At 40.7% G+C, this 11,627-nt stretch overlaps 1 protein-coding gene across 1 annotated transcript in view; it reads right to left on the bottom strand.

Annotated features, from left to right (window-relative positions):
• Positions 1 to 492: 492 nt before the first annotated feature.
• The window catches only part of LOC134956785 (uncharacterized), a 149,779-nt gene continuing 138,644 nt past the window's right edge, over positions 493 to 11,627 (bottom strand). The window contains exons 18-21 of the mRNA XM_063938739.1: positions 11,118 to 11,186; positions 9,433 to 9,495; positions 7,973 to 8,025; positions 493 to 668 (exon numbers count right to left, since the gene is read on the bottom strand). Of these exons, the coding sequence (XP_063794809.1) occupies positions 7,990 to 8,025; positions 9,433 to 9,495; positions 11,118 to 11,186 (168 nt within the window). The 3' untranslated portion in view covers positions 493 to 668; positions 7,973 to 7,989. The remainder of the gene's footprint in view (positions 669 to 7,972; positions 8,026 to 9,432; positions 9,496 to 11,117; positions 11,187 to 11,627) is intronic.

The following is an 11,627-nucleotide window of genomic DNA, read 5'->3' as shown; positions in this document are numbered from 1 at the left end:
TATCTGTCTCCCTTGACTCTGTCTCTCAGTGTCTCTCTCGCTTTGACTTTCTCCCTCCTATGACTGTCCTTTATTGTGTAATACAAAATCCCCCACTGTATTAATAAGTGGTGCATGAAACATGAGAATTATTTTCCTTTGATCTGAGCAAACAAATAAGTCCACAGTGACAGTTACTAGCTTCTCCCTCACCCCCTCCTCCCTGTACAGAACCATGTGCTTGGGTACTTCATCAAAGCATGGCTATGGGTGGGTGCTTCAAAATTCTGAAAATCTGTCTTCTGTTACAATGTATGTCTGTTGCTGAACTACACCCATCAGTGGGTATTTACAGCCATCAATTTTCAATTACAAATATGTTTATGTTAACTTTATTTACTACAGCTCACTAGACCTAGTTGAGTTTTCTCCATATACTGTAAGGTTTTCTAACTCATTCCTTTGGATCATTGACTTAACTAATGACAATACACATTTTACTAATTTGCCAGAAATTTTATTGATTAAAAAAATCATTCAGGAAATAAAGCAACAATCAAGACTTCTCCAAAACATGGGGTATCTAATGAAAATTACATTGCCAGAAAATCATTAACATTGGTTTGCAAAGATTTGGAATCAGCTTTCTCCTTTGGAAACAAGTTTGCTTCAGTTGGAATCCTGTTACTCTGCAAAATAAAACATAACAATAAAAATACATTTAATAACATACTGTTGAAAAGGCATTCCCAACCTCAGTCCTATAGGGACACCAACAGTGCAGGTTTTAGTGATACCCAGGCTTCAGCACATATGGTTAAATTAAAATAACTGAGTTACTATTTCAGTCACCTGTGCTCAAGCATTTATATCACTAAAACCTGGACTGTTAATGTGCCTTGAGGACTGAGGTTGGGAATGCCTGTTGCAGAACCTTGAATGCTTCAGTAAGTTACCACATAAAGGGGATAATTCTGAGTTGATCGCAGCAGGAACTTTGGCCCTCATTCCGAGTTGTTCGCTCACTGCTAATTTTAGCAGAATTGCTAATAGGCTAAAATCCGGCAGTTCTGCGCATGCGTATGCACAGCAGGGCGCACGCGCTAAGCAATTTTACACAAAACTATGCTATTTTACTCACGGGCGAACAAAGCTTTTCAATCGCTCTGCTGATCGTAGTGTGATTGACAGGAAGTGGGTGTTCCTGGGCGGAAACTGGCCATTTTCAGGGAGTGTGCTAAAAAACGCAGGCGTGCCAGGTAAAAACGAAGGAGTGGCTGGAGAAACGGAGGAGTGGCTGGCCGAACGCAGGGCGTGTTTGTGACGTCAAACCAGGAACTAAACTGACTGAGGGGATCGCAATCTAGGAGTAGGTCTGCAGCTACTCAGAAACTGCAAGGAAAATTGCTTTCGTTAGCAATTTTGCTAATAATAGAATTGCTAATCTTTCGTTAGCAATTGCTAATCTTTCGTTAGAAATTCTGCTATGCTAAGATACACTCCCAGAGGGCGGCGGCTTTGTGTTCGCATTTCTGCTAAAAGTAGCTAGCGAGCGAACAACTCGGAATGAGGGCCCTTGTTAGCAGTTGGGCAAAACCATGTGCACTGCAGGGGATGCAGATATAACATGTGCAGAGAGAGTTAGATTTGGATGTGGTGTGTTCAATCTGCAATCTAAATTGCAGTGTAAAAATAAAGCAGCCAGTATTTACCCTGCACAGAAACAAAATAACCCACCCAAATCTAACTCTATATGCACAAGTTTTATCTGCCTCCTCTGCAGTGCACATGGTTTTGCCCAACTGCTAAAAAAGGTCCTGCTGCAATCAACTCAGAATTACCCCCAAGGGGGTTATTTAGGTTTGTTAGCAAAGCAAAAAAGTTAGCAATTGGGCAAAACCATGGGGGTAATTCCAAGTTGATTGCAACAGGAATTTTGTTAGCAGTTGGGCAAAACCATGTGCACTGCAGGGGAGGCAGATATAACATATGCAGAGAGAGTTAGATTTGGGTGTGGTGTGTTCAATCTGCAATCTAAATTGCAGTGTAAAAATAAAGCAGCCAGTATTTACCCTGCACAGAAATAAAATAACCCACCCAAATCTACTCTCTCCGCGAATGTTATATCTAACCCCCCTGCAGTGCACATGGTTTTGCCCAACTGCTAAAAAAATTCCTGCTGCGATAAACTTGGAATTACCCCCATGTTGCACTGAAGATAGGGCAGATTAAATATTTTCAAAGAGATTTAGATTTGGGTGGGTTATATTGTTTCTGTGCATGGCAAATACTGGCTGCTTAATTTCTGCACTGCAATTTAGATTTCAGTTTGAACACACCTCACCCAAATCTAAGTCTCTCTGCACATGTTTAAACTGCCCCTACCTGTAGTGCAACATGGTTTTGCCCAATTGCTAACTTTTTCATTTTGCTAACAAACAAACAAGACTGCCATATCAAGATATGTGCCATCTCATCAAAAGGCACACACGTACATGTATGTATGTTATATACATACTTTCTTACTCTCCTGGAAGCTGTGGGAGGCTTCCAATTTTTGGGTTAGACCCCTGCACCCCCAGTAGAGCAGACAGGTCTCCCTCATCCTGCCCGCATCCTAGTGAAGGGCAGGATGAAAAGATAACTCCCAGCATTCGCGGGTCTGCAGGGAGGGGGCATGCCTAAAGTGATGCAAATCGTGTCATTTTAGCCCCACCCTCTCCCTACAGACTTGCGAATCATGGAATTTTTCTGAAGGCCCCCGAAGTTCCCTGCAGCATCTCCTCTCTGGGCTTCTCCAGGAGAGAAGAAATTTAATGTCAGTAAGTATGGTTATATATAACCATAAGTCCCACATATGCTAAACAGCTCTGCATACTGTAGATAACTAGTAGGGTTCTATTTAAAGTACATATGCATGGTGAAATATCCATTAACTTTTCTGTATGACTGATATCTATAGGATTTACACTGAGGATAACTGCATGTGTTTGATTGATCCTTGGATTACATAGATCTCATTGTCAGTTGACCTTTATGGGGCAATTTGTGTCTGGATCATTTGTGATCATTTGTGTGATATTATACTACAGGTGAACAACAAACCAACTGTGCAATTACCAGCTTGTGCCATATGTGTAACATGTATTACAACAATTTGAATACAATGTTTAAGAATTATATTATATGTATATATAGTTCATGATGACTTACATGAATGATTTGTCTTGAGAATGCAGACACCTCAATGTCATTACATGTCTGTGAAGCAATTTATATATCTGCATTTTTGGCATGACTTTGTCACTTACTGTAGTTATGTTTTGCACCATATGCATTACTTGCATTGGAAATACAATACTGCAGGACATACTAGCCTACTCTTCCACAAGTTGCAGGAGACTCTAAAAAATGTTGTACAGTCCCCCACACCTACAGAGGAGTAGCGGCATCTCCAGCTCCACACCTGCTTCCTATTGAAGTGGGCAGGATAAGAAGATAGACAGGAGAATCCTGCAGCTGAATGAATGGGATGGGGATAAAAGATCCACCCCCTACCCGCAAACTGCAGCATTTAGTGGGAGTGGCCTACGAATGTGCAGTCTGGCTTTGCCCCCTGCAGTGGCTAGATGTGTCTCATCTCCGGGCTACTCCTAGGGATGAGATTATTAATGTAGACAAGTATGCTACAGCATCACATTCTATAAATGACACACACTGCACAGGGCCGGATTAAGCCTTGGAGGAGCCCAGGGAACTTAAGACAGTGGGCCCCAGTGGCAGAGGGGGAGAAGGTGTATATAAGATTGTGCATAACTACGAACATGGCTCATTCCAGGAGGGACAAAATGTTCTCTACCTGAACTTCCCTCTTAATATATGATGGTTGTTACCTGTGTATTTCATTGATAAGAAAGGTGTTTCGACCCAGGTTATTACAATCATAATTTAAGAGGGAAGTCCAGGAGGAGAGCATTTTGTCCCTCCTGGAAGGGGTCATGTTGGGAAGTAAGGATTGTGTATATAAAATGTAAACCAGTGATGTATATTAGATTTTAACTAGCAGTGTAATAATGCCTGGGTACTGTTTATAGCTCCACCTAATTGAAAGACAACTATTTTAGAACACAGGACCTAGACACCAAGGCGGGGAGGAGGAGAAGCTGGAATCCCCAGCTCTTTCCACCCACCTATGTCTCCGATGGTTGGAAAGCTCCAACGGTATCTCATGAAATCCGATGTTCCTGTGTCTCTGCCAGAACTGCATACTATCCTGATCACATTCTGGCTGCATGGTTCTGCTGCTGCATAAGAGGGACATCTAGTGATGTCAGTGTTCTCAGGCCGAGGAGGGGGGGGGGGGGGCCCGGGGTACAGTATGCCCAGTGCCCCCCTTTAATCTGGCAATGTCACTGCATAAATTCTGTCCTAGTCTCTCAATGATCACTAAATCTTACTGTTGTCCATAACAAATTATGCAAATTATCACACATTTTTCTGCAAAAGGTTACAGGTGAACTCATGACCTATCTACTACTACCTGGGCCGGACTTGGGGGTGGGGGTGGGAAGTGTTAGAGGGACATGTGCCCCGGCCGCAGGATTTAAGGGGGTGCTGAGGGCTACGGTTGTTACAAAGCCTATTGTTTGAGCTTTGCCCTCGGGCCTGTCTCCCTAGCATCACGTGCTCACCTCAGACTACAGAGACCCTGACTTCAAGGGTCTTTTACTTAATATTTCCTAGTAGCTCTGCACCAGGCCATCTCCAGCTGTATCAAGCGCTGTTCCCTGAAGAAGTATGGCACCATTGGCTGAGGAAAAGACATTGGACATGCCCACTTTGATGAGGGACATGCTCCCCAGTAATAGCCAGGATCCCATCTCTCAGGGCAGCAAGTGACACAGCGCAGCCCACCCCACTGTAAAGAGCTCTGCAGCCAGTGAAAGAGACCTAGTAGGTAGTGCTTGAAATAGATTGAGGCTCATTTCCTCAAAGATGTCCACCTTACTAGACAGCAGCACCAGAGGCCTCTTGTAGGACACTGTTTCATCAACCAAGTAGGTGGTGTGTGCTCCAATACACAGTCAGTTTAAAAGGCATATATTAAAAAAGGAGCACAAGTGTGTTTACTCACTGCAATCACTGGAAGCTCTCTGGAGCAATCATCACATGAGACTGCATATGGGTGTATAATATGAATCCTTGTTTATACAATACCACTTATAAATGTGCTAAAATAAATTAACTTAAATGAATTGGTGAAAATATAAACTCACACTGCATACATGAATTCATTTTAATTAGTTTCAACTTATCTATTAAATTAAAAATATGATGTATATTATACATTATTTATACAATATACATTTCTTTGATTATTTTTATACACTGTCTTCCAATACATGCATCAATATGAGGTCTTTTTAAAATTGCACATACAATTAAGGATCGGGGGGGGGGGGGGGGGGGGGGGAATTTCCGCCTTACCTCAGGTGACATAAATCGTAGTTTTAGCCCTGTTACTATTGGTATTAACAAATATTTTGCATACTACCATTGGACTCATTTTATAGAGCGCATTTGACTACTTTGGTGTAAATTTATGTCCTTTTATTTAACCTACAGTATTTTTAGCAATTGTAATTATTAAAATATTAAAAGAAAGATAAGTATTAATTTATTTCTAAAAGAGTATCACCACAATGATGAGAGCAGCTTTGTCTTCTATTCTGTGACTAATGATTTGGTTTTGCATAGATGTTAAAAAACATCACAGTGATGCTGCTCACCATACTGACATAATATATGGATGAACACAAATGTCTTAATATATGTATAATCCACAAACTGTGCACCTGGAACAGAAATATATTATCATATTAAAATGGTAGACATTTGTTTGTTTTCATTTTTTTGTTCTTTTTTATTAAAACTATATAATTGATTTTAAGATATTGTGTATTTCTATTGTTTGCTTCCTAAGTATATTACACAAGGGTAAGGGTGCCTCTAGTAAAAGCTATGCAGTTAGAGGTGTACTTGCTTTTGTAAAGTATATGTGCAGGACTGCAGGTTTGTCAGTGTAATAAATTGAGACCTGTTCTGTGCATTAAAGGCAAATCACTTGGCAATATGACTTCAATTATACAATAATACAAAAAGAGTTACTGCCAGAGACAGCATTGTTTCTGCTGATAATAGTTTTGTATGGGGAATCCTATGCATTAAATAATAATACCTATTCACCATATCAGAAAGATGATAATCAATGTTTTGGTAAATGTCTCCAAGCTGGCACATACTGGGCCCCATAACTGTAAGCAGAGCCGTAACTACCTGTTTGCCAGGTGTGCCTGGCACACAGTGCAGTCGCCCTGAGGGTGCAACTGCCAGCATTCCATGTCAGTGGCTTGTAATGAGTCAAACTGACTCATTACAAGCCAACTGTGCTGTGTGCACCGGAGATGGAAAGTAGAGGAGCAGCTCAGGAAGCAGGGGAGGAGGAGGGAGGGGGAATCCGGAGCCACAGCAGCGCTATGTAATCAGTAGCAGCGCCGCTGCAGCTGTCCCTCTCCTTCTGCATTGGCTGGCCGGCGCTGCTGTGAATGCTGGGATGCGCTTCCCTCATCCCAGCATTCACAGCGGCAGCAGCTAGCCAAAGCAGAAGGAGAGGGACAGCTGCATGCGGCGCCGCCAACAATTACACTGCGCAGCTGCGGCTTCCGAGTCTCCCTCCCTTCTCCTTCTCCTCTGCCTCCGGAGCTGCCAGCACACAGATTCCTGACTGCCTGAGCCAGCGGAGAGATGGTAAGTATCATCTATTCCATCTATCTATCTATCTATCTATCTATCTATCTATCTATCTATCCTGCCATAATGTGTAAAAAGGGGGATGCTGGCTTCCGTAATGTGTAAAAAGAGGGACGCTGTCTGCTGTAATGTGTAAAAAGGAGGATGCTGTCTGCCGTAATGTGTAAAAATTGGGATGCTGCCTGCCGTAATGTGTAAAAAGGGGGGTGCTGTCTGCCGTAATGTGTAAAAAGTGGGACGTTGTCTACCGTAATATGTAAATTGGGGGACTGGCTGCAGTAATGTGTCAAAAGGGGATGCTGTCTGCCGTAATATGTAAAAAGGGGATGCTGTCTGCCGTATTGTGTAAAAAGTGGACACTGTCTGCGTAATGTGTAAAAAGGGGAGTGCTGTCTGCCGTAATGTGTAAAAAGGGGACGCTGGCTACCGTAATGTGTAAAAAGTGGGCGCTGTCTGCTGTAATGTGTAAAAAGGGGACTCTGTCTGCTGTAATGTGTAAAAAGAGGGAATGGCTGCCATACTGTGTAAAAAGGGGACGCTGTCTGCCATAATGTGTAAAAAGGGGACGCTGTCTGCCGTAATGTGTAAAAAGTGGACGCTGTCTGCCGTAATGTGTAAAAGGTGGATTCTGTCTGCCGTAATGTGTAAAAAGGGGACGCAGTCTGCAGTAACGTGTAAAAAAGGGGGACTGCCTGCCGTAATGTGTAAAAAGGGGAATCTGTTAACTGTAATGTGTAAAAGGGGCTCTACCTGGTGTAGTGGCGCTACTGTGTGGCGTAATTTGAATAATGGAGACTACTGTGCACCGTAATATGAATTGGTATTATTTTGTGGCCAAACCCCATCTCCATGAAGCCACGTCCCTATATTTTTTGCGCGTGTCTGCGGCACGCAGTGCCCTTATTTTCCACAAGGGGGGGCGCCAATGCCATTTCTTGCACACAGCGCCAAAATATCTAATTACAGCACTGACTGTAAGCTAACCTTTATGATTGTGGGCCTCTAATGTCAAGACAACAGTGTATTGTAAAGTTGACCTGGTGACATGTTTTGGGTAAATTGCAGTGAATAAATAAAGTAGACATATAGGTATCACCAAACGCTTGATCAACTCAGCACTCCAGCAGTAAAGGAACATATTCATACACCCATCCCATTATATTTATATCTGTGACTGACTTACCATTTGCCGACTGGATTTCAAAGTAAAGTTCCAAGACCTAGAAGACCTCCATCCTTACATGGAATAAAAAGAAAAATATTATAAGCAACTTAAAAAAATTGTACAATGGTATCACAAAGTGTGTTTCCATTTCATCAGGCTTTATAGAGAATGTACATCCATGAGAGTCTAAAACATTTTTTCTTGGATTTTTTTGATCTGTAACTAGAAATCAAATACAATAAGAAAGTGGGTATAATAGTGCCTTTATCTATACCAATTCTAAGACTAAGGGGCAGGCCACATTTTCTATAGTCCCCTGCAACCATATTGTATGCTTCCATTGGACACTAATGCATGCAGGCAATAAGACATGTATAACCAGAAGCCAGCTATGGAGATACAGCTATCAGATTATCCATAGGTAAATAGTGGCCTCTGATGGCCCCAAAGAATACACTGTGTTAGCACAGATCTAGACTTGCATATGGAGATCAGATGTCACTTTTTCCTGCTATACAGATTAAGGCACGCTAATCATGGCTCCATCTGTGCCTGGTCGCACCAGCACTGGCGTGCCTATTGCCGCGTATGGGGTGCACGTATCCGTGATGCACACGCACCCCATTGGCTAAAATGGGAGAGTTTCTGTGCACTCCCGGCATGACAAGGTGGATGGATCACCTAGTCACGCCGGGAGTGCACGTATGCGATGGAGCCGCATAGATGAGTGCAGTCCATCTGTAGTTTTCAATAAATAACATTTTCACTACTTTTGGGACATTTCCAAAACCACTTTACATTAGTAACACATTTTATTTTGCTAAAGTCAGGTATTTCTGTCTGTATATTGGTCCTAATACTGAGTTGATCGCAGCAGCAATTTTGTTAGCAGTTAGGCAAAACCATGTGAATTGCAGGGGAGGCAGATATAACATGTGCAGATAGAGTTAGATTTGGGTGGGTTATTTTGTTTCTGTGCAGGGTAAATACTGGCTGCTTTATTTTTACACTGCAATTTAGATTGCAGATTGAACACACCACATCCAAATCTAACTCTCTCTGCACATGTTAAATCTGCCTCCCCTGCAGTGCACATGGTTTTGCCCAACTGCTAACAAAGTTCCTGCTGCAATCAACTCAGAATTACCCCCCATGTGCACTGCAGGAGGAGCAGATATAACATGTGCAGAGAGAGTTAGATTTGGGTGGGGTGTATTCAAACTGAAATCTAAATTGCAGTGTAAAAATCAAGCAGTCAGTATTTACCCTGCACTGAAACAATATAACCCACGCAAATATAACTCTCTCTGCACATGTTATATCTGCCTCACCTGCAGTGCACATGGTTTTGCCCAATTGCTAACAAACTTGCTGCTGTGATCAACTCAGAATTACCCCCATTGTTCACTGCTACTCACATTACATATTTAACATCATTAACAAATAAATTTCCATTTTATATAGTAATTCACTCTTACCTGACAAAGAATGGGGTTTAAAAGGCCTCCTATAAGACTTCCCACAATGGTTATCACAGTAGCCTGAAATAAAATTATCCTATAAGTTTTGCTGAAAAATACATTGTGCAAAATACATTTACTGTATAAACTAAATTATCCACATCATGGTTCCAAAATGGTAATCTGTCATTTCTCCAATATATGTGTTATGAAAACAAATCTCTGTTCTTTTACAGAATCCAAGGTTAGTTTTAGTATTTAGATTTTTGGTAACGTTTTTGTTGGGGGGAGGGGTGGTGGTTACTCATTTACAGCAGCACTTAATGAAAATTAAATTTTATGTAGTTTATGGATCTATACATATTCTGGTAATGGGAGTGTGAAAGTGAAATCATTTTGGCATACATGTTACAGATATCTAATCACATCTCATATCTATTTTTAATTTCTGCATTTTAGTGTTTTGGAGATTAGTATTTTTATAATATACTGTACATGAGGTGTTTTGTAATTATCTCATCTCTGGCACAATCTCTAACAACTGTCTGTATGTACCAATTACATTTCACATATTAATCCCAATGTAAATGAATGTTAATTTTTAATCATTATGAGATATTATTAGCTATGGCATAAATTATATTACAGTATATACTAAAGAGGACTATTGCTTCATATAGAAAAAATAAAACCCTTCCTACAGTACATAAAATAATATGTTTATTAAATTGCCTGGTTAATACATACTAACATCCAGAGATAACATTTCCATTGTTAATGTGGTATTCACAATGATAGTGTAACTCAGGGGTAGGCAACCTATGCACTCCAGCTGCTGTGGAACTACACATCACAGCATACCCTGCTACTATGTTGATGTTAGGGCATGCTGGGATGTGTAACTGGAGTACAACAGGTTGCCTATGCCTGGTGTACATCACTAACTGATTTGTAAGTGTAACTGTAATTGGCCCCACTTACAAATATTGTTTTAAATTTGTGAATATAACCATAATAAATGCACTAGACTGCTGCAGGCTGATAGGCCCTACACACTTAAAGATTTTACAGAATGATATGAACATTCTCGTTGTTTAATGAACGAGATCTCATTAATATCGTTCAGTGTGTAGGCACCACCGATGAATGATGCGCAGACCCGCGCTTGTTCATCCTTGCTGCCGGCTTGTTCATACCTTCAGGCCAATATGGACAATCTCATCCATATTAGCATGCAGGGCTATGGAGCCGAGTGATGGGGAAATGAATAAATAAACTTCACTCTCCCTGTCAACCCCAACACCGCAGGGTCATCGGGCAGTTTGGCGGTGGGTCACCGAGTGTGTAGGGCCCATTATGAACTCCAAATTTAACAAGACATAATACAAAAAATAACTGACACCACATTCACAAATGTTGAAATGTAATAAATTTTATCACTTCTAAGATTTTTTTATTTTGATATCATTAGTCTCTAAAATTAGAGAATCTTGTTTTTTTAAAATGTGGTATTAAAATAATTTACAATTTTGAGTTCTGTTCTGAGAAGTTGCCTCAAAAATAAAGTGTTAAGACCATAACAACAGTTTGCATTTCAAATATTATGTAATTAAATCTTTATAGAGTTATACTGTATCACCAAAAGATTATATACTTTACTTACATTTATATAGCACAAACATACAGTATTCCACAGCACTCACCAACAAAGGATCCAAAATGTTTTCCACAACACCATTAAGTAATCCTATAGCTTGATCAGACAGACCAGCCTGAAAATATTATATTGTTTCAGTTATATAGTGCAGTAAATCATATTGAAGTCACATAACATATAGAATCCTTAAATGTTAAATATGCTCCACATATGTCTTAGGTTTGTCATTAATGCATGAAAACTAATATTTCTATACTTTATTCCTGCTTCAAAATGGGCTCAGAAGATATAGGGGGGCATGTACTAAGCAGTGATAAAAGTGGAGAAGTGATCCAGTGGAGAAGTTGCCCATGGCAACCAATCAGCTGCCCTGTATACTTTTATAGTATGCAAATTATAAAAGTTACATCAATGCTGATTGGTTGCCATGGGCAACTTCTCCACTGGCTCACATCTCCACTTTTATCACTGCTTAGTACATCTCCCCCATAGAGTAATGTACATCAGGGTCATATGCAAAAAAAAACCCAGAATATTGTGATAGCATTCAATGCAT

Source organism: Pseudophryne corroboree, chromosome 9 (genome assembly GCF_028390025.1).
Source record: "Pseudophryne corroboree isolate aPseCor3 chromosome 9, aPseCor3.hap2, whole genome shotgun sequence".
Taxonomy (NCBI): domain Eukaryota; kingdom Metazoa; phylum Chordata; class Amphibia; order Anura; family Myobatrachidae; genus Pseudophryne; species Pseudophryne corroboree.
This window is presented reverse-complemented; position numbering and strand designations above follow the sequence as displayed.